Here is a 27,693-nt window from a genome sequence, read left to right as displayed (position 1 = left end):
TGCTGGATCAAAGGATATAGTTTGATAGGCCTTTGAGCATAGTTCCAAATCACTCTCAGGGATGGTTGGATCAGTTCACAACTCCACCAACAATGTATTAGTGTCCCAGTTTTCACATATCCCCTTCAACATTCATCATTATCTTTTCCTGTCATCTTAGTCAATTTGAGAGGTATGTAGTGATACCTTAGAGTTTTCTTAATTTGCATTTCTCTGATCTAAAATGATTTAGAGTATTTTATATGACTATAAATGGTTTTAATTTCTTCATTTAAAAATTATCTATTCCTATCCTTTGACCATTTATCAATTAGAGAATGGCTTGAATTCTTATAAATTTGAGTTTATTTTCTATATATTCTAGAAATTACTGCTCATCAACATTATTTAAAGTTCTTCCAGGTGGAAAACTTTGAAGATCTTGACTTTGACTAGTATAGCCTTTGAATCCTATGCCATCTCTATATCCAAGTGAAACAGCAGAAAAGAACTTCAAAGGAATAAAGAAAGCTAGCACTCAGTAGATTTAGAAGCATTTTGAGTGAGAAATATACAAAGTAACAAAGTAAAATTTTCATTTTAAAATTCTTTTGAGAAGGAGGATGTTCTGGTGAATGGAATTCTGGTTAATTGAGGGTTAAGGAATCAAAGTACTAACTTCTTATTTGAGGAGCTTTATACACTGACAGTGTCTGTGATGTCTGCCATCATTAATTTATTTTGATTCAATCATTCAAGAATTAATAAAGAACCTACTGTCTTCCAGATATTTCAAAATGAATGTCCAGGAGGTAACTATCTTAAACTCAACATGTCCAAACTTCCTAACTTCCCTATTAGTTGAGGACTCCACAATCTTCTTAGTCACAGAGATTAATAATAGATATTATCCTTTTCAATTTTCTCCCCTCCCCCATATCCAATCAGCTGTCAAGTCTATCATTTCTGCTTTAGCACATCTCTCGTAAGTATTCCTTTCTCTTCCCAAACATTGACACTAAACTGATACATGCCCTCATCACCATTTGTCTGGACAGTTGCAATAGCCTGCTAGCTGTTCTCCCTGGCTCAAGATTCTTTCCACTCTAGTTTGTCCTCCATTTGGCTGTCAAATTAAACTGCAATGCCTCTTTATTGCCTCCTTATTACCTCCAGTTTCAAATATAAAATACTCTGATTGACATTCAAAGCTTTTCACAACCTGGCTTTCTCTTGCCTTTCCAATCTTATACCTTACTTATCCCATGCATACTTTCTAGTGACAGCAGCTTCCTTGATGTTCTTCACATAAGGCATTCCATTTCCAAGCTCTGGTCACCTGAGCAGAACTAACTCATTCTCTCATATGCTCTCATATTCTCACTCTGTCTGTGTGTGTGTGTGTGTGTGTGTGTGTGTCCATTTGTCTTTGTGTGTCTATCTTTCTGTCTCTGTATATTTGTCTGTCTCCTTCTCTCTCCTCTCTATTCTCTATCTCTCCATCTCTGTCTCTTGTGTATCTCTTATCCCCTCCCTTACTTCTCCTCTCCCTCTCTCCTTTTCTCCTATTCCTGGCATCCCTGGCTTCCTTCCGATGCCAGATAAAACCTCATCTAATGCTGTGTGCATAATGCTAGTGACTTCCCTTGACTGATTTTCTCCAATTTATTTATCTCATATATAACTTGTTTTTCCATACTATTTTCATGTTGCCTCCTCCATTAGACAGAAATCCTTGAGAAGAATTAGTCTTTTCCCTTTCTTTATATACCTATTGTTTAGTAGAATAGCTGGCACAAAGTAGATGTTTAATAAATGTTTGATTATTAAAAGCTTACCAAGTTATCTTGATGAGAGAACAGAAATAAGCCTGATGTGTGAGAAAGAGGATGATTTTTGGTTCCACATGGTATGATTTTTTTCCAATTGTTTGGTCCAAATTCATATGAATAATGAATTCCTTGAGATGATCACAATATCTGAATCTGTACTATTCAGAGTCACAATTATGTAAAATGTGTTAACTTGTTCTAGCCCCAAGGAAATATATGATATGAAACCAAATAATGGATTCATATAAAATCCATATAACTGGAATAATACAATCATTTTACCCAATTAATTGTTCTCACTAATCAGGACCTATATGAAATTGCCCCTAAAAGGAAATGGAATGGATTGCATCAGGATGCAGTGAGACTTTGCCAGTGACCTCCAAAGGAAATGCCAACAATCCCTTGTCAAGATTGTGTTGGATCCACTGGCCAATATGTTTCAGGAATGAGTTGTATTCAATGACTTCTGAGCCTTCCCACTCAAGATTCTATGATTCTAAGTAGCTTAAAAGTTTAGGAGCCACTGCCCTCAGCTTTATAGAAGAAGCAACAGAGCCAAGAAAATTGAATGCTTTGCCTAAAATGACCTAACAAGTAAATAGGCATGTATGAATTTGAACCCAAGTCTGATCTCAAATCCTGTTCTCTTTCAATTTAAGTACCCCTCTTTGAAATATTTTTGCCTTACAATGTGAAACATGATGTAAAACATAAACATTTTTTGGAAAGGCAATTCATTAGTAGGAATGAATTTCAATCAAAATCAATAAATGTATAATAATGTAGAGACTAGGAATAAACTAAAGCCTAGAAAGGAGGATGATTCTTCTCTGGGCAGAGGAGAGTATCTGGAAAAGCATCACAATTAAAGCCACAATCTTTTTACTTGTAATATTTTCTACAACAAATAGGAAAGGTGCTTCATAGCTATTTTCCCATATTGTAAGTGTAGCTGAATCAAAGAAAGATTAAGAGCCAGAAGTGATTCTTCCTCTCAATTCACCTTGCTTAGGTACTGATAACTATTACAAGTCTTAGTTTGTCTTTTTGGTCCTCAAAATGAAGGATTTTCCTCTGATGCTTCTGGCATAGCTAAAGCAGGAGAAAAGCATAGCCAAGAACCATGGCCAATATCAACTTTCTCCCACCCTCTTACCTAATGAGCCCCACTTTAAATTCTGTGTTATTGTTTTGTTTTATTTAATTTTGAGACTAGGTTTCCCTATTTTGCCTAGATTAGAAATTCAATAGGTTAATATATATACTTCATCCAACTGATAATCAATATAAAAGTCTTGATCTGTTCCATTTTGGACTTGGGCCAGTTCTCCCCTCCTTGGAAAACTTGTTCCCCCCATTCACACTTCACCTTTTACCAAGGACTCCAGGTATCCATACCATATTTGGGGGAGGTAGGGTGACACCTAATCATATCCTCTCATGTAGCTCAGAACTCCCAGTTAATTAGAGTTAAATGATTTGCCCAACTGATTTCAGAAAAGTTCAGAGAGACTTACATGAACTGATGCTAAGTGAGCAGAACCAGGAGAATATTGTACACAGTAACAACAAGATTATGAAATAATCAACTGTGATGGACTTGGCTTTTTTCAACAGTGATGTGATTCAAGACACTTCCAAAAGACTTGTGATGGAAAGTGCTATCTGCATCCAGAGAGAAAACACAGACTTAATGTGGATAAAAGCATAATATTGTCACCTTTTTGTTGTAACGATCTGCTTTTTTTCTTTGTGGTTTTTTTTTCCTTTTTGATCTGATTTTTCTTCAGCATGATGAACATGGAAATTTGTTTGAAAGAATTGCATATGTTTAACCTATACTGGATTGCTCACTGTCTTGGGGAGGAGGCAGAAGGGGAGAAAGGGAAAAAAATTTGGAACACAAGGTTTTGCAAAGGTGAATGTTGAAAACTATCTTTGCATGTATTTGGAAAAATAAAATACTATTAAAATAATTTTTAAAATAAATTAAAATATATAATAATTTACCTATGGTCAGACAGCTAGTTATATATAAGGATAAATTTGACCTTAGGTCTTCCTGACTCTAGACCCAGGATTCTATCCATTCTATTTCCATCTAGCTAGACAGGATATGAATAAGTATTAAATTGGGAGTCATGAATTCTGGGTTCTAAATCTGGTCCAGACTGCCACTGACTAGCTCTGTGACTTTATTGTCCCATATTAGACTGTCAGCAAGAGACTTCAGATTAAAAAGAGATTAGAAGTAGTTGATTTTTTATCATCCTTTCTACTTGTAAAACCCCATTTTGATTTATTAATTACAGTTTTAAATACTAAGTTTTAAGTAAGAATATCTAAACAAAAAAATTAAAATATCTAAATAATTTTAGCCCTTGCTACATTTAAAATAAATTATAAAAAGCAAAATATGCTTCTATTTGTATTCTCTTTTGAACCCAGAGATGCATAAATTTGAAGAGTTCAGAAGTTTATCTTGTTATTTAATAAGCAATTTTGCTTTGATACTGTTCAGTTAAATGACAGTCATTAGCTGAACAGATGGATCCCAAATGTTTGGTTAATAATCTGACCTTGACTTTTGGAATATAATGTCACAAACACCAACCTGATATCCCTGAAACCCGATAAAAGAATTTTTTTGATCATTCTACAAAACTATTCTTTGTACTTGGCATTCAGCCTGCCTAAATCTCACAATGAATTCAAAACCAAAGTCAAAGGCATCTGAGCCTTGGGAAGGCCAGTGTCTGAAAACAGAACTCTAAATAAGCTTGTCATTCTTTAGCACGTCTCAGTGAAGATACACACAAAAAAGTTTTCAAAGATTATTTCTCCTGCAAAGACAGCTGACAGCATGAGAATAACTCTGCCTACCGAAGGTAAATCCCAAGTAAGCAAAGGGGATGATGAGAGCCTATTCCTATGAAATCTAAAATCCTTGAGTAGAGCTGAACTGACACCTTCAACTTTGCAACAAAGTAGGCTTTGTAATCAGTGCTCTCTGAAAACTGTTCTACCTCTGGACAACCTGCCCAGAGAGTAACAGGTAGTTTAGTACTGCACTTGGGGCTCTCAGCTTGGATTTCCAGGGTTCCTCAGGATTAGCCATATATACCAAAAGTAAGGTATAAATTGTATCATTCAACATCATTTGTTTCACCCAAACTCCACTTGAATAGCTTCTTTCTTTGTAGGTTAAAAATTGCTTCCCTGTGCTATTTAAGTAACAGGATAATTGTTGTTCAGTTTTGACATTATCGTATGCTATTCTTAACCAGAGAATACTAAATCATGTCCCTCAAATCATACATAGGGTTTTGTGGGTAGCACAGACAGGACAAGGTGAATAACTAAAATGCTCAGGGGAATGTCCTCAAGCATTTCTCATGCTGCCAAAGGAAGTGGGAATAAAGGATAAATATTATAAATGCCATTGTCTCAACTTCTCCATTAAAATCCTATTCCAGTGACATGGCATATATGGAAGTGACCTTGGGTTCTTACCACTCCAATCAATAAGCACTTATTAAATTCAATAGGCATTTGCCAAAATTCTACTTTATGCTGGGAACTTTAAAGAGACTAGTCAGTATGATTTCACAGGGAGTTCCCACTAGGGAATTCCCCTCATAAACGCCAATCAACACCTTCTGTGCAAAATACAGTTGAGTTTCTTGGGGCTCCTGAATGTGCGATTAAGTGACGAGTTACTTGTAGAAAACAAGATATTGAACCACCGAACTGATAAACCGAAAAAAAAATCATCCCAAAACAAGAAGTGGATGAAAGGTAACTGCAAGCACTGAATGAACATGTTTAATGAGTTAATTAATATCAATTTCTCTTCCCCAAAGTAGTTTTTTGTCATTTTTGAACATGGGTTGTATGATGACAGACGGAACATATCAAAAGGGAGGACCAGAAAGTCTACTGGACCTTAAACTTCAGGATAGGAAATATAAAATCTCATTCTGGTACTGCCTAGGGACCACCCCGGATGAATCGCCCATTTCTTAAAGAACAGTTAATAAATCAATTTACTTCATATACCCTGTGTCCTTTTTATCTGTGTAACATATTTCTAACACTAGTGATTCAAATCAAAAATAAAATAATCAGTGCATTTAAGGAGCTAACATTCTATCAAAGGGAACCCCTTTAAGTTTGCACAAAATATTTACATAAGAAAAAGAATACAATTTGGTGAGGAAGTGCCAGCAGTTAGTGAGATAAGAAAAAAGTCTCATGTGGAAAATGCTACTTGAACTGAGCTTAGAAGGAAAGTTGATATCCTAGGAAGGGGGAGCTAGTATATCCCTATGGAAGGCAAATTACAAGAAGTCTTTAAAGTAAAAAAAGGATTCAAACATGAACTGTAGCTCCCTTTTTAGCACCCAGCCTTCTTAGCACAAAGCCTGGCTTAGGAAATCTGGTCATTAAGTGATGATTTCCTTGGAGAGAAGACATAAAAAATCACAAAATAATCTACTTTGGGTAATAGATTTTCTTATATACTAAAGTAAAGGATGTATTCACATTAATAAAATACTCTGAATTTTCTAATTCTGAGTCTCTTCAGCCAATAAAAGTCTATTTGTAGGGCCATGCTTCTAAATTCAATTTATACCACCACACACACATACTCTTCAATTAAATGATACTGGCCTCCTTTCTATTTTCCAAATAAGGCAATCTATCTCTCACCTTCAGACATTTTCTCTGAGTCTTCCATTTTGCTATGTTCCCCCTCTCATCTCTGCCCACTAGCTTCCCTGACTTCCCAAATAAAATCCCCATCTTCTATAGGAAGACTTTCCCAATGTTCCTTATTTTTAGTGCCTTCATTCTGTTAATTATTCCCTGTCTAGTTAGTATATTGTTTGCTTCTATATGTTTATATTTGTTTACATGTCATTTCTCACATTAGATTATGAGCTTTCTGAATTTTAGCAGGAACAGTCTTTTGCTTCTTTTTTTCCATCCTCTGGCACTTAACAGTACTTGGCACAAAAATAGATGCTTAATAAATATTAACTTTTTGTTGAATTTAATTGAAAGGAACCCTCTCAGTTAGTAAAGTACTTTCTATAATCAAGACACTAAACTAAGCACTGGAACTACAAAAAAGCAAAGTAAAACAATTACTGTTCTCAAGGAGTTCTTGGGACATTCAGAATGTAAACAAATACACTTATAATACAAAACAGGGAATGAAGGGGGCAAAGAAGAGATCAGAATGAATAGTTTGGCCATATTTGAGGAGAAGGGAAACAGGAACAACAACATATATAAGCAAAAGGGTGGCTTGTGAGCCAAGCATTGAAGGAAAATAAGGACTCTGAAAGGTAGAGATGAATAGAAAGTACATTATAGCCATGGAGACTGCTTGGACAAAAAGCACAAAGGCCAGTGATGGTCTATATACTGCAAAAAATAGCTTGACCTGAGAACAGAAAGGAGAAATGTCAATGAAAATATAAAAATATGATCCATGTCATAGAAGGCTTTATTATATTTAACCTAGTGGAAAAGGGAGATTTTTAAGCAAGTGAATGTTGTGGTTAGACCCATGTGTTATAAAAATTATTTTGGCAGCAGTGGAATTAGAATGATTAATGACTTTACAAACCATGTTGTTTTACTTGAGCTCTCTTACTATCCAAAGTAGGTTATATTGACTTGGGAATCAGAATTAGACAAATTGAGCATCCCTAAGATAGACACAACATTTGCAATATTTGCTTGTTGAACCTGGAACTCCCCTCTGCTGTGCCAACAGCCACAGAGCCACCTCAGACTTGTTTATGTTGACCCCCAACAAATTAAGGGGTCTCTAGGGACCTTCTACTCTGACCCACTCCCCTATACCCAATGGGTATGTTGTAATCTCTAAGAACAGCCCAGTCCAGGGGACCAAGGGCCACTGAATCTGACCCAACTATCCCTACTTGTGATTTTTGTCCTTATAACCACTGCTGCCTAAACCCACCCTGAGCTCAATTCTAAATAGGGATCCCATGCATGCCTGACCACTTGAGAGGAATAAAAGCACTTATATGACCTAATTCTGTTTGTCTTTCTTAGATTGAAGTCTGGGAAAAGGCCGACAGGAAACTGTGGGAAAAAGAAAGGCTGGCAAAAAGAAACTAGAAGTAAGGCAACCACTTCAGAGGCAATTACAATTTTTAAGGTAAGAAAGGAAATTTGAGCTAGGGTGGCCAAATGAGGAGAAAGAAAAAAAGTGATGGAAGTAATGCTGGGGAAGTAGAATTAATGATGCTAAGCAACTGATTACATATACAGGAACTTTGACGACCTGCTAGCACCCCAGATACCTTAGAATCAGCTGGAGTCAGGATAAGCAAAAGTCCTTAGCCTTTATTCTTGGTCTTTAGGGATAGAAGTGAAGGGGATGGAAGAGAATCTCCGCAACTGCCTTCTTCCTCTTCCATCGCAAAGAATGACTCTCACTAGTCTTACTCCACCCCCTAGTCCCGCCTACAATCCTCTGTATATACCAATCATTGAGCCAGCACGGATAGTAGAAAGAACTGTTTTCCAAGCATATGGCCATAGAGTTTTGTCCAATCGGTAGTTAGCCTCAAGTGTTTGGCAGTCGTGACCTCAGTGCATCGACTCAATAGTTTCAGCCTTCTACAAGGAACAATTAAGAAAAGGTTTTGAGTGAGTTGGTCTACCTCTCCCCAAAGGAAATAGCATTGGTATATTTTTTTTAATATTTGTTTTATTCCATTAATTAAAAATAATTTTTAAAAAACATGCTAAAATTTTGGCTCAAACTTAAATCATTAAGTTAATTGATTTCCATCATTAAATTACATTTTGCATTCAAAAGTCCCTAACTTTAAACAGAGATAAAAAAAATGTAAAAATAAAATACATTAATTTAAATTCATTTGCACTAATATTTATTCTAAGGACATTTTAGGAGAAAAATAGGAGAACAATAAAGAAAAAATAAAATTTAAAGATCTACAAGGATTTTCATAACAAACTTTTCATCATCACAAAGCCATCATACTTACTCTTTAACATCACCATTTTGAATATACTTATATTGAAATTGGAAATGGCATTAGAAAGAAGATGTTAGAAGTATCCAGGATGAATCTAGTGTATATAGAAGACTTCTGTTTAGATTTTTTTAAAAAATTGGGAGGATTTTTCCACAAGATATCTAAAGCTAAGAAAGATACCAAAGGAAGTGGGAAGGTGAACTTATTAATAGCCTAAAAAAGTAACCAAGGAAACATCAACAACTACCAATCTATATGCCTGCTTTCTGATCTACATAAAATCTTAGAATCTCATATGCATACAAATTAAGATCATCCCTGATACAATCATTACAACTCAATAAGCAAGTTTTTGTCAATGATATTCTAAAAAGAGCTACATTTTTCAATGTGTGATATGACTAAAAAATGTAAAGAATGTAACATACTACTGTGTTTTTGTTGTTGTTGAACATTAAAAAACATTTGATTCAATAAAGCAAAATGCTGCCTTAAAATCTGTCTTTCAACAAAGTATCTCTTATCCATGAATTAAATTCATTCAAATTCCTTAAAAGATATAATGAAATTAATTCTGTTCACCAACTCTCTTGTTATCAACATTATGTGAAGCACAAAACGGGGAGATGTCTGTTCCCCAAAAGTGCTTGCCACATGATGAAAGATATCTAGCCCATAGTTTCAGGTTGAAGAGGGATTCCCCGTGATTGTAAGATCTACCAGATATTCTCATTTGTAAATGACATTATGCTAATTGCATTAAGTTCTAGAATATTACAAAAATTTCTAGAAGCTTTCCATAATGCCTCAAAAAAATTTGTCCTGATCATCCAAACAGAAAAAGACAAATGAATGGAAAAAAATGCATATTGCTCAGATTATAATGCAATGAAATTAACAACATACTGAATTTATCCATCAGAAAGCATATCAGGAACAGATAGTACAAATAAACTACAAATTGGGTCCAAAATTAAATAGGAGGGGAAATGGCTCAAGTACCTTAAGAAAATTTAAAAGTCCCTTTATTGACCTCCAAGCTTCTTTCAGAAACAAAAGTTCAACTCTTTAATATTAATATTTTACTGCATGTGAGGCTATTGGATATGGAATACCATAATTTTCAAAAAGCTAAAAATGATTATCACACAGAGGAAAATAAAGATAAACATATGGGGGGTAAGTAGGCTATAACATATAACCAATGAGGAAATTTGAAGAACAAGATATCATCAGGAAAATGTATGCTGGGAAGAGAATACATGACAACATATTGAGGTCCAGGTATGACCAAGAAATAGACCAAATGCTCTACTTGTATCTTTACAATGTAAAAACAAAGTTTAAAAAGTGTTCAGAACAATGACTAAACCCCTTGAAGGGAATTTCTGGAAGGCCATAGACAAAATATAATTAGTAGGAGTAAGGTTTATAAGTTGTACCAATTAAGGAAGCATTCTACTTAATCATGAGATCACAGATCCATTTAATTATTTTGAATATTTATTATGGGAATGGCATAAAATACCTAAGATTCATTTTCAGCTAATAAATGCAGTCACATCTGAATTAGCAGAAAGACTGACAGTCCTGCCTATACAGATTCTGGTAGAAATACAAACCAGGACAGGTACATATAGAGGGATTATGCAGCAATGAAATTAGGGATGTTTTGGCCTCTTTTATTGCTTAAGTAAAGGCTGCCCAAGTGAATCCCCGTGTAATTTACAAGCTATCCTAGAGAGAAAAACTGCTCACCTAATAATTGCAGTCATCAATTCTATCAAAAAAGTGAATTAAGTATCATCTAATTATATTGTACACTTAAGTCAAGGTAAACACAATGGGACTGAACAAAAGAGAAAAGTGTTGAAATGTGAATACATGAATGTAGTTTATTTAAGTCTATTGTTAAGGACTTAAAAGGTCTTTCAATTAATCACAAAAACATTCTACAGTCTATTTTTGTCTGTGTTTACAAGAAAAAATAGAAATGAAGGGTTGGGTTAGAGGACTAAAGCAAAATGAATTGTAGAATCTTTTGGAATAAAGCACATCAAAATTTTTAATCCAGGAAAATTTAAAATAATAACAGCATTAAATAGCACATCAATTTGTGATGGAAAGAGAAATCTTTACCCAGAAAGAGAGCTGTGAGGACTGAATGTGAATTACAACATAGTATTTTAACCTTTTTTTCTTGTTGTTTAACTTGCTTTTTTCTTTCTCATTTTTTCCTTTTTGATCTGATTTTCCTTCCACAGCATGATAATTGTAGAAATATGTATAAAAGAATTTCACATGTTTAACTTAATATTGAATTGTTTGCTGTCTAGGGGAGGGGTTGGGGGAAAGGGAGGGAAAAAATTGGAATGCAAAATTTTGCAAGGATGACTGTTGAAAACTATCTTTGTCTATATTTTGAAAATAAAAAGCTATTTTAAAAAAAAATAGCACTTTGGAGTTTGCCATGGATTACACACATTATGTCATTTGGTCCTCAAAAACTCTGTGAACTAGGTATTATTGTTATTTCCATTTTATAGATGATGAAATTAATGAGGCCAGTGTGTCCACAGTTCCTAGCTAGGAAATGTTGATATTTGAACTCCAGTCTTTCTAACTCTAATCTTCTCTTCAATGTTGCTAAGTTTACCTGTTTCAGTCATGTTGACTCTTCATGATCCCATTTGGGATTTTCTTGCCAAAGATAGTGAAGTGTTTTGCTATTTCCTTCTGCACCTGATTTTACAGATGAGGAAACTGAGGCAAAAAGAGTTAAATGACTCTCCCAGGGTCACTCAGCTACTAAGAACCTGAGGCTGAATTTGAACTCGGGTCTCCCTAATTTTAGATCCAGAACTCTATCCACTATGCTCCCTAGCTGTTCTATATTACCCAAAGCATCACTTAATAATAATAAATAGCATTTACAGTTTAGAAGTGCTTTTATATATACTCAACAACTTTTGCAGTCTGAATACAAATAGGTAATATGTACATAATCTCCATTTTATAGATAAGGAAATTGAGGCTCAAGGTGTTTTACCACAGTTCTCTTTTATTGTCCTGACTCAGTTTCCCTAATTATTCTGACTCACTTTCCCTAAATTGTCCTTACTCGGTTTCCTTAATTGTTCTGCTTCAGTTTATAAGTGTTCATTCCTCCCTCCTAATCATGATGATCCAGATAAAGAGAAAGACTTTCTATCTTAGGCATCATCAGAATGTTGGGTGCCTCTCCCCATTCTATAATCCCAATTATTAGTCCCATGTTCCCACTCTCAGCACCCTGACTCTACCCCTGCCTCGATCTACCTCCTATGTCTGAGCCACATATTTATAGATCACTGAGAACTCACATTATTTGCTGGATTCTTGGAGACAATGCTCTCATTCAGCCCTGAGACCAAACCATGGATCCATTTGGTCCCAGTAAATCTCTCCCTTTCAAATAAAATATTAAATACTCTCTAATCTTTATCTTGCCTCAGTTTCTCCATCATTACAAGGAAAGTCACAGTAATTGGTTCATCCAAAGGTCCACAGGTCAACAACACTCAAACCCAGGTCCCCCAATCCACATTCAGCACTTATTCCACCATAGAACTGTAGCCTTCTTAAGATAGAAAGGACCAGCTTGACTCTGTATACAAAGCAATAAGATCAGTCCATTATCAGGTGCATGACATAGATATAATGGAGTCCTTAGAGATTATCTAAAACCACTTTCCTCATCTGACAGATAAAGAAAGTCCAATCCAACAAAACCAAATACCTAGTCATACTGGCAGTTAAGTGATGGTTTATAAATTAGAACCTATATCCTCTGACTTCAAATATGGAGCCTGACTTGCACTTTATTTTGGAAGGAAATAGTAAATAAGGTAAGCAAGGAAATTCAGTCTATTTAATAGCTCACACTGCAGAAGGCCATTTACAAGTGAGATGGCAATAAAGATACGAAGAATGCCAGAAAAGGAAGACATGGAAATGCAAAAGTTATTTCTGGAGAATGGCTGCTTGTTGTTTTCCTAATCATGACACTGACCAACTGGATATAAGCTTTGTATCTCAGATCTCACTACATAGGGCTTCTCTCACTAATATCCCAAGTTACCACTACAGTCACACCCAACAAAGGAACCTAACTTAGTAGAAACTTTGATTTCTATTTTCCCCTACAATGAGGTCTATCTCCAGCCTATCTCTGGAGATTGCTGTGATGAGAGAGATCTAGATCTAGATCAATTCAGCCTCACCTCCACAGCGAGCTTGAGACAAGAGAGAAGGCAAACCCAGCATCAATGTGGAAGCGGAAAGCCTAGAACCAGAGGAAAGTCCCATGTGGCAATGTTTAAAAGCAAGAAAAGTCTGGAAAGCATCTTCTACCCTAAAAGTAGAAAATATTTCATATACCATCAGACCTGGTTGATATATTCATTGGGTTTTGCCTACTTGCTTTTTTTATTCTCTTTATTTTTTCTTAAAAGGGATGGCTTTCTGCTGAGGAAAGGATAGAATAATTTGATCCTCATAAATAATTTTGGAATAGGGGCAGCTAGATGGCATGGTGAATAGACTTGACCAGTCCTGATTTCAGGAGTTCAAATCCTGCCTCAGACATTTCACACTTACTAACTGTGTGACACTGGGCCAGTCACTTAACATTAAATGTCTCACCACCACCACCCCCCAAAAAACCCCACAAAGTACAGGAGAATAAATAAATAAGTAGCGTTGGAAAGACAATGCTTGAATTATATTTTGACAGGGACTGTTTCACTGGCATAGGGAATCTCTAAGTAAGAAAATTATCTATACCAATACAAGTCAGAACTTTTCTGTGAAACTTATAGTCTTAGAGAGTTTGCTAGAATAAATTAGGGCAGCCAAGTGGCACAGTAGATCTAGAGCACTAGGCCTAGCATCAGGAAGTTAATCCTATTGATTAGTCATTTCAATCATATTCAATTCTTTTTTGATTCCTTTTAGGGATTTTCTTGGCAAAGATTCTTGGAGTGATTTACCATTTCCTTCTCCAGATCATTTTACAGATGAGGAAACTGAGACAAGCAGGGTTAAGTAGCTTGCTCAGAATAACACAGCTAGTATATATCTGAAGCCATATTTGAACCCAAGCCCAATGCTCCATCCACTGTTCTACCTAGCTACCTCTTGGAGTCATGAGTACAAATTTAACCTCAGACACTTAACTACTTATGTGCCTCTGGGCGAATCACTTAATCTGTGTTTGCCTTAGTATCCTCAACTTAAAAATGGGGATAATAAAAGTACCTACACCTCCCAGAGTAGTGGTGAGGATCAAATGAGATAATATTTATAAAATATTTTAATATTTTATATATAATTATATATATATATATATATTTAAATATATTATAAATAATATAATATAAAATATAAAATTAGCACAGTGTCTGGCATACAGTAGGCACTATATAATTACTTATCTCTTTCCCCTGCCCCCATCTTGTCCAGGTCACACAGCTAGTATGTGTCAAAAGGAAGACTTGGCCCAAAAGGCCATGCCATATGACCACTCTCCTTTCAGAAATATGGGTGATATAAAAGGAAAAGATATATATAAAATAAGACTTCAAAATGGAGTTGAACTGGGTCATTTCTATTGATTCCTTTTAATTATAAAATCCTACAAATCTATGAAAAGGATACCTACTACTTCCCCAAGCTCCCCAGCTTGAGAAATTGTTCCATGTGGCAATATAGAAGGGTTTGGGAAAGCCACTCAGACTCCCAGCCAAGCAACTGAAGATCAGTTTGGGAAATCCCAATCAATACAACCAGAACCAATACCATGAAGCCCAGGTGGAAGCACAGCATTCCACTGTTACCTACACCAAGCTAACCTATTACCTAACAAAATATTTCCTATCATCTTCCATCATAACCAAGCTTACAAAACAGAAGTGGAGACAATCGCTATAACATTGTAACCTTAAAGTCACACTGGAAGATACATCATTTCAGAATGGCATAGTAACTACTATTAACTCCAGAGAATTGGACATAAAAGATGCTTCTCTTTTCTTGGTAGAAGGGTGGGAAGACTATGGGTAAGAAATGATGTACACACATGTTGGCACTATTTGGTGTTTGTTTGAGCATCTATTTTTCATTATTATAAGTCCATTGGGAAGTGAAAGTTCTATTTAAAAAGCATTAATAAAACATTAAAATGTAAATAAATAAACAAATAAAAAGAAATAAGATAAAAGTAAAGAATTAAGTTATTATCGGGGTAATTTAAAGCAGCTATCCTTTCTGCCAATCATTAACAAGAAAAAAAAATTTTGACTGATAATTTAGATAATTAGGCAGCTAAGAGATATAGTGGATAGAGCTCTGGACTTCAGAGAATCAGGAAGATTTAAATTTGAATCTTCCCTCAGACATTTCCTAGCTGTGTAACTTTAAGCAAAATTCACTTAATCTCCTTCAATCATGGTTCCCTTATTTGTAAAATGAACAACATTTACTTCACATAATAAATAATAATAATAATAATAATAGCTAGCATTTATATAGCACAAACTACACACCAGAAACTTTACAAATATGATTTCATTTCACCCTTACCATAGTCCTGTGAAATGGTGCTATAATTATCTCTGTTTTACAGTTGGGGAAATTAAGGCAAACAGAGGTATAAATGTTTTGTCCAAGGTCAAGCAGCCAGTAAAAATCGAACGATGTGTTTGAAATCAGAACTTCCTGATTCCAGTCCTATTTAGCTGCCTGATAGCAAGTTATTATAAGAATCAAATAAGATTGTACAGATAGATATGCATACATATATATATATATATATATCTATACCACGTTGCTAACTTTAAAGATGGAAGTATTACTTCTCAATGTCATTATTATTAAGTCAAATAGAGATGTGGATATTGACACATTGCAATGTAATTATTCCAGAGCCCTACTTACAGCCTTGGTCCCTGGTATTAAATGAGGCCCTTTGGGAGATGTGTTCATCTTTAGGTCCAATGAGATAAATAGTATAAAATGATGCAGGAAATGCTAAAAATTACCCTAAAGTCTGAAAAAGCTAATTCCACCACTTTCCTAGGCACCTAAATTACTAAGGAGGGAAACTGGAATATTAAATACTATATACCAGTATCCTAGATCTTTGTCTCTGTCTCTGTCTCGGTCCCTGTCTCTGTCTCTGTCTCTCTCTCTCTCTCTCTCTCTCTCTATATATATATATATATATATGTGTGTGTGTGTGTGTGTGTGTGTGTATGTATGTATGTATATATGTCCTAGATATCAAACATCCCTAAGAATTAAAAAACACATGTGTTTATAAATTACAGACACTTAAAACAACTTCCATAATGAAATCCATTCATATCTTTTCAGATTTTAGCTGTTTAATCATTGTTAGAACTCTTTTCATCTTATTAAGGACAGTTATCTGTGATTCAGCAGAAAGGGATCTGGATTTGACATCTGGGAAGCTGGGTTCTAATAGCTGTCATTTGTTACCCCTATGTCATTTATAATTAGAGAGGTGGCAGCTAAATATCTCAGTCAATGGAGCACTAGGCATGGAGTCAGAAAGACCTGAGTTCAAAGATGGCCTCAGACACTAATTATATGATCTCAAACAAGTCATTTAACCTTAATAGATGGTTCTGTTTTCTCCTCTGCAACATAAGGAGATGTACTCCATGACGTAAATGAAGTCCGACAACACTAATCCTATGGTATTATGATAAATGAGGAAAAATGCTGATATCACAATGAGCAAATATTTCAATTCATTTTATTGTTTTTAAGGTAAATACTAAAATTTCATGCCAATCTAAATAAGAGGCCTATGTAAGATCAGTTCCCTCTCCTATCTTCATTTTTGAATTAGATCTATGATTTAATTAGAGTAGGGAAATTCCCAGTGAGAAACTTCCTCTGCCAGTGTGGTCAATTACATAGAGCCAGAATGCACAGAATGCTGGGCCTGCAGTCAGGGAACCTCATCTTTCTAAATTCAAATTTGGCCTCAGAAACTTACTATCTGTGCAATCCTATTTGCCTCAGTTTCCTCATCAGTAAAATAAGCTGGAAAAGTAACTGATGAACCATTTTAGTATCTTTGCCAAGAAAACCCCAAATGGGGTGACAAAGAGTTGGGCATGAGTAAAAAAACTGAACAACAATAAAATAGATCAGCAAATTGTCTACAACTTACAATTTTAGAGAGTTGCCAGTGAAACTGGAAAACTTAAGTGAATTGATCTAGGTCACACAGCCAATATGAGACAGAGGGAGGATTTGAACCCAACTCTTTCTGACACTGAGAAAACTACCTACCAATAATAATATTTCACATTTATATAGGAACTACTATGTACCAGGTCCTGTGCTAAGCCTTTACAAATATCATCTTACTTGATCCTCAAACAATCCTGGGAGGCAATTCCTATTATTGGCCCCATTTTACAAATGAGAAAATTGAGGCAGATGTTAAGTGAAGAAGTTAAGGTTAAGTAGACAGCAGGTATCTAAGAACAGATTCAAACTCAGATATTCCTGACTCTAAGCCCAGAACAGCAACAATAAGACCACCTAGCTGTACCCTTTGCTCTCTTCCATTACCTCACTTCCATTTTATTTTTTTAAAGAACACAAGTCTTAAACAGAAGAATAGACAATTGTTCATTCAAGCAGAAAAAAAATAATCATTTAAAAATCATTGATGACATTTTTTTTCCTGAAACAAAGGTGGGATTTCCACCTTTAGTTTAATGGTGATAAGATGATAGAGATCGTTGCTTTGAACTTGGGCTTAACTTCCTCTGAACTCAATCCAGTATGATGACCAACAGGACAATGCTTTCAGATATCCTGAATGGCAGTGTCTTACCAGTATAGATGCTGGCACTGGAAGCTGGGATGCCAAACTGTGATTCGATGAACTTGGGGATGAAGGTGATAAAAGCAGTGACAATGGCACTCTCAGCTGTGTATGACAAACTCACAAAAAGGAATGTCATGTTGCTTAAGATCCTGACAGCTGCTCTTGGAAGGTCTACAAAATGACAAAAACAAATGACAAATGAATGTTATCAAGCAGGGATGGGAAATCAAATCCAATTTGAATAGTCTTCCAAAAAACCTGTCAATAACCACTGAGCCTTCAGAAAATAGGGGGGGAAACAGTGCCTGGAAACTTTCTTTTTAGGCATATCTTTGGGATATTTTATTTCATTAAATAGGATAAAGAAGTCTAATAAGATGTTACAAAATATTTCAAAAATATATCAACAATTACCATAAAGCCCAATATACAAATAGTTTACTTTCCAAAGTATGTTTCTAAGTTGATTGATCTAAATTAAAATAGATTTTTTTGATAGAAAGAATGTGATAAATAGTGTTCAGCTCCCATCTCACAAATGGCTATTCAACTAACAATGTGCCTAAAGTAGGATATTAATAGTATTACCAGCCCAATTATATAGTATACTTTTATCATTTGGAAAATTCACTGAGTCCCAACTCCAGAGAATAGCATCATACTTCTTTCCCTCTTCTTTTCTTGCTTCCCCTTCTCAGAGAATATAGCTTCCTTCAACAGTGGTATATCCTGAGGAAATAACTTAGGGTACCAATAACTATGCATTTGAAAAAGGGGAGCAGCATGCTAAATCAATTATTTCCCAAGTAGTCTGAATTAAGGAAGGGAGCAGGGAGAGGATTTTCCCCATAGAGAAAGGGAAAGAAATTGGGGGTTGGGAATGATTCTTATTAATCCATTCATCTATCTGGGTCACTGAAAACTGGATAATGTTTTTATTTTCCTAATCAGAAATTTTCTTGTGTCATACTTTCATTGATAAGATACTGGGATACATTGGTTTTTTACATATACAATCATCTCAATGATGGTTTGATGCCCTATGTAATATCCACAATCATGGTCCTTAATAAAAAACTAAATCTCGTTGAACACATATAATTTAAAACGTCTTCCCCAGAATACCAGGATTAAAAATTCAGGAGGATGGATATATATATTTTGTGAGAGACCAGACTTGCAATCAGAACTCCTGGGTATAGAAACTCCCTTTCCTGACTCAGATCAGCAGCCAACTCTACAATTTAAGTCTTAGATAATTAGTTGACTAAGACACTGAGAAAGGTTGTAACTTGTACAGAGCTGGTATCTCTAGGAGATTGAACCTTGATTTTCCCAACCATTAGACTACTCTAAGACTGCTCTTCTGCTCTAAGACTGGTCTTCTATCCACTACACCATGCTTCCTCTCACATCTACATATCATTTTTAATTAGCATTAAAGTTACTTGGTATAGTAAAGGCCAATAAAATAAAAAATAAATAAATATATTTATTTATATATAAAAATAATAAAAATAAAAATTTGGTTATCAAATGCAAAGAAAATAATATATTTACAATGTAAATATACATACAGATAATTATAGTTGAACAATTTCTTTCTAAACTAATTGTGTTTAAGAAGAAATTCTACTCCCTTCAAAACTGATGAAGTTCCCTAAAAGATAAATGATTTCTTCTCTCAGCCATAAAAAGATCATTTAAGTTATAATTAAAGGGAATTGGGGGGAGGGGAGTTAATAACTGCTTAACAAAATTTCAATCTCTTTTGCCAAGTTCAAAGAAAAAAATTAAACATAAATTTATGAAGTAAAGGTATTTGAATTCATCATTATAAAGAAAGATAATACTTTTTGTATTATGGAATAAAGCATAATAGCATCAATTAGAACATTGGCATAAAACTCAATGACAAATAAAATAACACAAAATGTAAGGTTATTAATATTAAGTTGAAATGATAAAATCTAGTTCTGCAATAATGTAAATGATTTTTACAAATTCTCAAAATTTAATTCATTGCACAAAAGTTTACTGCAAGATAAACATGGGAATAGTGTCAAAAAAGAATATAATAAAATTCAAGGAAACAAATATATATTTTCTGTATAAAATGCAACATATATTTCCTTTCAAAAATACCTAAACAAATTCATTTAATTCTTACAGATGACATCTGGGTAAGTACACTAACAAATTCACTTTTGGCTTCGAGTTTTGCTCTGAAATAGTAAAGTTCTGAACCAGGACATACTGAACATAGACCTGGAAGAAACCCTAGAAACTATCTTATCCAATCTCCTCACTTTAAAGAAAGAGAAATTAAGACTCAGAAAAGAAATCATTTGTCCAATATCACATAGGCAAGAAAAGAGGCTTGATGACAGAATAGATCCTACAATGCTGGGATTGGAGTGAGGAAGAGCTGAATTCAAATCCTACTTTTGGTACTAATTAATTATACAAACTTGGGCAAATATTAGAGCTTTGATTTCTTCAAATAAAGTATAGCAATGATACTCCCTCCGGAGAGACAAATAAAATTATATAGCTAAAATGTTTTGCAAACATTACAACTATATTTCTAAAATATTAGTAGTAGTTGTAGGAGACAAATCTAAGTCTTCTGGCTCCCAATAAATGCTCTTTTTATTTTCCAAGCTACCTCTCATTGAATTTCACTCTTTTCTCCATCAAATGACCCCAGATTGTGATTTTTTCAGTCTCTCTTTTCTTATTCAGTCACTTCAGTTATGTCAGACTCTTCATAATCTCTTTTGAGGTTATCTTGGCAAAGATACTAGAATGGTTTGCTATTTCCTTCTCCAGCTCATTTTTTCAAATGTGGAAACTGAGGCAAACAGGGTTAAGTGACTTGTCCAGGGTCACAGAATGTGTATAGGCAGATCTGAACTCAGGAAGAGGAATCCTCCTGACTATAGCTTAGTGGATATAGTGCTGAATATGAAACTCAGGAAGTATTTCAAATCCAATCATAACCATTTACTTAGAACATGAGGAAAGCATCCTTTATATGTTATTCAAATCATATTTTGTAAACGCCTTACATCACAAGACAAGGCTGTCTTAAATTGAAAACGGAGTAAAGGACAGGTATAAGTCATTCTTCCCATCAAGCACATGCCACATGTAATACTTTTTGATGAAGATACAGAGGATTTTACTCAAACATATTCATAGGCCTCCAACGACCACATTATATATGGCTCCTTAATTTAGCTACAGCTAACTCAATTTATTCTAGGCCTCCAAAATTCCTGCACTATCAGTTAGATTCTATGAAATATATGAAAATGACTTATAAAATTTTGTTCAAATTATCAACTTAAGTAAAAGATCACAAACAGGTAAAGACTGGAAATTTTCTAAAGTTTCCTAGTCATCAAAAGCAATAACTTAGAGAATTTTTAGGTAGTTGTACTGTCAAGATGTGATGGCTTCAAAGATATGAGCTCAGCTCTCAGAAAACTGATCAGGCATCCTTAATGTTTTAAGTGCTACTTTTAGTTCATAAGATATTAAAGCAATCATCATCTTACAAAAAGTTTAACCTTCTTATATGTAGCTGAAACAAGAACACTCAGAATCATATCTTCCTTTTTTTTTTAACCACATTTAAAACAGCTTGCATGTTGTATAATTTACATGGTATAGCTAGAAGAATCAATCATATCAATTGATTATGAGTGTCCCACCCTTTGTGTTAACTCTAATATACAAAAAAGTCTGCAGCTTTCCAAAGATACATATGAAACTCAACGACAGTTGATTTTTCATTCATTGATTTTTCTTTATTAGTAACTCTAAACAGAAATTTAAATATATTAGATAAAACAATTGTTTGTGATCACTTTTTTAAGGTAGCACATCAGTACTATATATGTCAAATTATTTTACTTTTAAAGTTAGTATGGAGAAATTTAACATAGGAACAGTCATAAAAATGCAGACACAATTCACTGCTGTGAGAGACATGAATGGGTTCAACTATTCATAAAAAGTTTGAAATTATACAATAAAAGTTACTGAATTATTTGTATTTTAGTCTCAAAATTCTACTAACTACTGAAATTGGTGTTATACCCTAAGGAGGTTATTAACAGAAAGAAAAAACTCACATGTGCAAAAATATTTTTGGGAGCATTATTTGAGATAACAAAAGTTAGAAACAGAATAACAGAATAATGATAACAAACTATTACTAATGTAGGTCTTTATAATATTATTGCTCCATAACAAACTCCTATAAAGAACTCACCAAAATTCTTGAAACAAGTGTTAATGTCCCTTCATACTCATGGACTTTAATGACAAGATAGCCATAAGGAAAGAAAAAAATATTTAGGAGTAAGAAATTTAAAAGGCCAAGAGTGTTTGCATTACCCAGCAGATTTATGCCTGGACATTATGAATTATAGAAATTAAAATATGCTACATGTGGTAAGTCCCAAAGAGCACAACAACAACAACAACATAAAACTGACTCTAGTCAAGATATAACTGATTACTTATGTGAGGTTCCTTTTAAGATTAGCTGCTTTTTTTTTTTAACAGTTAAAGGTCAAAATCCAAATCCAATGAGAATATGACAAAGAGAACTAATAATATGCATCTCCTACAACTACAACTTGACCCATCCAAAAAAACTGTTTGAATAAAGGAAGGAAGAATAGTAAAGACAGACACTCTGTCATCATTTTTTAAAGAATACTGTATCAAAGATGCCAAATCTGGGAAACAAGTATAAAGAAAATATGATAAGAAACATGACTAAGATAGATCATCCTAAGGGTATTCATAGGTGAAACTGGAGGGAGGACAACAAATAGATAGAAAATGAAAATGATTTCTCAATATTTCTATGGCTGTCTATCCTCATTACTGGTGATAATAGATCTCCCACATTTGGTCTCTAATGTATAAAATCCAAAGATTATAAATAGAAATAGAAATTATACTCAAAAAGATGAATCTGGGAATGGACTAAAGCAAGTATACACTGAGGAAATCAATGCCAAAGGTATTAGAATTTGAAAAGCATTAATAGATAAATTTAAGATATTCCAAAGCAAGGAAAGAGGCTATGTGCTTTTAAAAATGATAGTTACTGATGTAATATAGCTTCTAGGGGAGACAGCAATAATTTTAAAGCCCTCTGACCTAAGAGTGTTCTTGTTCTAACAATTTTGTCTGTCAATAATTGTAGAGGAATATAATGATATTTCTTCCCTTGGATTTTAGGGATGTATTAGTAATCCTAAAGCCCTCTGACCTGAGTGCTATTGTTCTAACAATCTGTCTGTAATGTAAAAGTTCTCTGGCCTAGGAATGTAATGATATTTCTTCCCTTAGATTTTAGGGAAGATATATTAGTGATCCTGAAGTTCTCTGATCTAAGGGTGCTCTTTTTTTTAACAATCTGTCAATAATTGTAAAGGTTTTCTGGCCTAGGATTAGTGATCCTAAGACTCTCTAATGTTAGAGTGCTCTTGTTCTAACAATCTGTCTGTCAATGATTTCAAAGTCTTCTGGCTTTAGAATAATTCTACAAACATTACTGACTGTCAGATAGGTAATCTGTTGGTCAGTGATAAGCAACTTCCTGAAACAATAGTGAACAGACCATCCCTCATACTTACTTGTAAGTCATAAAATTAGCAAATAAGTAATGTGAGGCTCTGACCAATTTCACCCTATAAATATATCTCATTCCCTTGGGTCCCCTGTTAATTCCTCTTGGAACTTAGTCCATTACAATTAGCATTACAATTACAATAAAACTTTGATCCTTTACTTGGGTATGAGTTCAAGTCTGCAAATTCTTTGGAAACACCTCACAACACTGGTCTGTGACCACAAACTTTTGGGATCCCTTTCCCAATCTCAAAAGTTACTTTTTTTAAGGAGATTTAGAGATAATCAGAAACTGACTTGCATTTTTCTTTCTTACCTGTATAAAAACTTTATGAGAATAATACATAAGCATATTTAGTATATCCTTCTTTAATTAAAATATAAGAAGGAATCAAGCTTTTGAAAATGATTTTCTACAGTAGATCACATCTTTAGTTACATAATTGGCTGAAAAGTGTTTTTGAGAATTGGAGAATTGATATTTTCAACAATCCCGATTTGCTTGATGGGATGACGAATACCTTCCCAATGTGTGTGTGAATCAAAAAGAATACAAATTCAAAAGGATCAAAATTGCAGATATTATAATATCCCAATATGTTTGCTGTTTGAATAAAGAAAAAAGATGAGTCAATAAAACCAAATGAAATTTTAAAGGCTCTCCTACAAGGAGTCTCATATAAATGCATTAGCATCATTCAATATATATTTAAGATGATCATTGTTGTGGTTTTTGTTTTTGTTTGTCCTTCCTTCTCGAAAAGGACCAATGACAACAATTTGCTTTGCAAGTGAATTGGATTTAAGTGAGATAGGGCTGTGCAAAGTCACCAGTCTCATTATCTCCTCTGGAACCATCTGGATTTAGTAGATATAAATCAGAATGACTGGGGATAGTCTTAGATGCAGCAGGAGACCTTCCCCTCTTTAAATTAAAGGCTTTCCCAGATTTCAGTTTTTTTGAGGCAATGCCCATAGAGTAATTAAAGCTAGGTTAAAAATAAGCAAAAATGACCTCTTTTACCTAGTCAAAAAAAAAAAAGTTCTAAGATACCTCACATGTATCAGATTGGTTAACATTACAAAAAAGAAAAGTGACAAATATTGGAGGGGATGTAGAAAAATAGAGACACAGATGCACAATAGTGGAGTTGTGAACCAAACTATTTTGGAGAACAAATTGGAACTATATGCAAAGGCTATCAAAGGGTATCCTTTGCCCCAGAAAACAAAACAAAACAAAACACTACTGTCCCAAAAAGATCAAAGGAAAAGGGAAAGGATTTATATGTACAAAAATATTTATAGTAGCTCCTTTTGTGGTAGCAAAAAATTAGAAATCAGGGGATGTCTATCAATTGGGGAATGGCTAAACAAGTCTTGTATATAATTATGAATATTATTTTCCTATAATAAATGATGAACAGAATGATTTCGGAAAAATCTTGGAAGACCTACTTGACCTGAGTAAAATGAGCTGAATCAGGAGATTATTGTACATGATAACAGCAATACTGTTGAAATGATCAACTATGCAATACTTGGCTAGATGAATCAATATAATGATCTAAGACAATTTCAAAGGACTCATTATAGAGAATGCTTTCTACCTCAGAGAGACAAATGATGAATTTTGAGTGCAAACTGAAGTTATCATGTTTTTCCACTTTATTTTTCTTATTTTTTGTGACATGACTAATGTAGTAATATCTTTTACGTGACTTAACATGTGCAACTGATACAATGTTGTTTGTTTTATTAATGAGTGAGAGAGGGGTAGATGGGAGGGAAAAATTTAGAATTTAAAACTTTTTTAATGTTAAAGATAAATAGTTTTTTTCAGAAAGAGACTTATAAATATAAACATTTTTATATATGATGACTTGAATGCAAGTGGTATATAAAGAATATCTAAGAAATGTATGAGTGAATAAGGAGGGGGACTAGTTGAGTTACTTGAAATGAGTAATAACAAATGTACAGCTCAAGTAGTATTCAAAATGTCAAAGGATCTATTGCAGGAGCCCTCAAACTATGGCCCACAGGCCAGATGCAGCAGCTGAGGACGTTTATCCCCCTCACCCAGGACTATGAAGTTTCTTTATTTAAAGGCCCACAAAACAAAGTTTTTGTTTTTACTATAGTCTGGCCCTCCAACAGTCTGAGGGACAGTGACCCCCTATTTAAAAACTTTGAGGACCCCTGATCTATTGGATAGATCCCATGTCATATGTAAAAATGAACATGCATAAGAATGCTATATGATAAGAAGTCATATATAAATTGTAATCTGTACCAGGAATTTAACACCCTCATCACTAATATCCCACATCTATTGATGTCATAGAGTATTTGAAGTTAAAATGTACAATATTGTACAAAGGCATGGGAATTCAGATATGAAGAATATTATGTAAAAACATTCTGATGTCCACACTTCCCTTATGTTTCTCAGAGGTGGATAGCATTGTTGCCTTCATTAGAAACAAGAAAAGGGGAATTGAAAACATAACAAACCTGTTTTATTCATTTTAACTGCCATAACTTTTTAATTCAAGTTCTTTGATGCAAATTTTGTCATTTAAATGTTTTTTTAAATGTCATTGCTGAGCCAACCACAGTTAATATTCCTATATCTTGTAAATATTTGATGAATTCAAATGTTGCTAGAATCTCTTAAACAAAATTAATTATGGAGTACAACAAAGAATCATGAAGAAGTAGCAAATAATTCATTTACAAGTCACTTGGATTAACAAATATTTTATTAACCTCAAACCACTGGATAGTAAGAGCAGATTTCTGACAAATTTGTAAAATGTCTTAGCCTACATATTTTCTTATACTTGTTTAGAGTATATCCTTAAAAGATATAAAAGAACTGGCATACAATATTATTTAAGATCTCTGAAATAATCTCAACTCATATTCAAAAAAAACTCTGTTGAAGCCTATTTTTAACCAATTTTACATCTAAATAGACAAAAAGCCACACTGACAAATGAATATCTTTAATTTGTATATTTCTCTTAAATTACATATGCATTATTTTATATAGTCAAACAAAAAAGCAGAGGTCTCCAATGCATATGTGAATGCACATATGTCCAAATACTTTCAATTGCTAGGCCTCTGTTTCTCTGAAAAGAGCACTTTACCTTTTACATTCTTTCCAAATGCCATAGAAGAAGCAACTCCTTCTTGTTCTCTGCTGTTTGATTTCTCCTTCATTATCTCATCTTCCTCAGTGGAAGTCTCATCAGAGGACTTTTTCTTTTTCTTATGTCGAGGTGGAAGTTTCTTTGGGAAAGTAAACATTGGGAATATCACAAGAAGCATTGCAATGGCACAAAGGAGGAATCCACTCCACCTAAAAATAAAGAGACATGAAGAGCCATTATGACTTGTGGTATGAAGAGTGAACCAAGAAGACAGTAGAAGTGATAAAACTTTAAAGAGATACAAAATAACTTATCTTCATAGATCAACAGCTAAAAGGGGAAAAAAATAGATTAAACTAAGTAACCAAAGAGAAAGATTCCTCTTGTTCTGAAACAAAATTAATGGTAAGCCTACGCATAGAGTCAAGAGTTAAACACTCTAGCAGTCCCAATGAAATTTCATTCCATTCAATAATATTTCCAAGGAACTTAATTAATGTGTTTTTCATTGTGCTATCATCTACTTAATGGAAGTTCAAAGGTAAATCACCAAACAAAAGTAAACTTCTACTCCAGTCCTATTCCAACTCCATAACAAGACATGGAAATGACTAGGGTTTCTCAAGGCTATGTCAGCAGAATAAAAACAGTGTAAGTGGCCCATATATATCACTCTTGAGAGTTGTGGGATTTTTTTCTTTTTTACCAAAAGCTCCATGACTCATTTTCCCCACAACCAATCTTTCCCCTGGGAACATCAGGATTTGACTTGTTTAGGGCTTTTTCTAAGATCATCAGAATTTAGCTCACATCTTTTCCCCAAAGATACTCAGATTCTCATGCCTACAAAAGGCATAGAAATGTTGCAAGCTGCATCAATAGGCATGTTTCCATGAATGTAATTGCTGGTCTCTTTTTAAGAATTGGGAAACAGTAGAAAAACTACCAAAAAAAATTTTTTTAATCTCTCATCTTGGGGCAGCTATATTGTACAGTGGATAGAGCACAGACCTAAAGTCAGGAAAACCTGAGTTCAAATCCTACCTCAGACACCTAACACCTACTAGCTGTGTGATCCTAAGCACATCACTTACTCCTAAATA

The 27,693-nt window shown here is 34.2% G+C and overlaps 1 protein-coding gene across 2 annotated transcripts in view; it reads right to left on the bottom strand.

Annotated features, from left to right (window-relative positions):
* Positions 1–27,693, bottom strand: part of SLCO5A1 (solute carrier organic anion transporter family member 5A1) — a 407,994-nt gene that overhangs the window by 61,150 nt on the left and 319,151 nt on the right. For both annotated transcript variants that reach the window (XM_031946281.1, XM_003759718.2), the window contains exons 6-7: positions 26,588–26,799; positions 17,778–17,942 (exon numbers count right to left, since the gene is read on the bottom strand). In XM_031946281.1, coding sequence (XP_031802141.1) covers positions 17,778–17,942; positions 26,588–26,799 — 377 coding nt within the window. The remainder of the gene's footprint in view (positions 1–17,777; positions 17,943–26,587; positions 26,800–27,693) is intronic.

The sequence above is a fragment of the Sarcophilus harrisii genome, chromosome 1 (genome assembly GCF_902635505.1).
Source record: "Sarcophilus harrisii chromosome 1, mSarHar1.11, whole genome shotgun sequence".
NCBI lineage: Eukaryota > Metazoa > Chordata > Mammalia > Dasyuromorphia > Dasyuridae > Sarcophilus > Sarcophilus harrisii.
The sequence above is the reverse complement of the archived record's forward strand: the minus strand, read 5'-3'. Positions and strand labels throughout refer to the sequence as shown.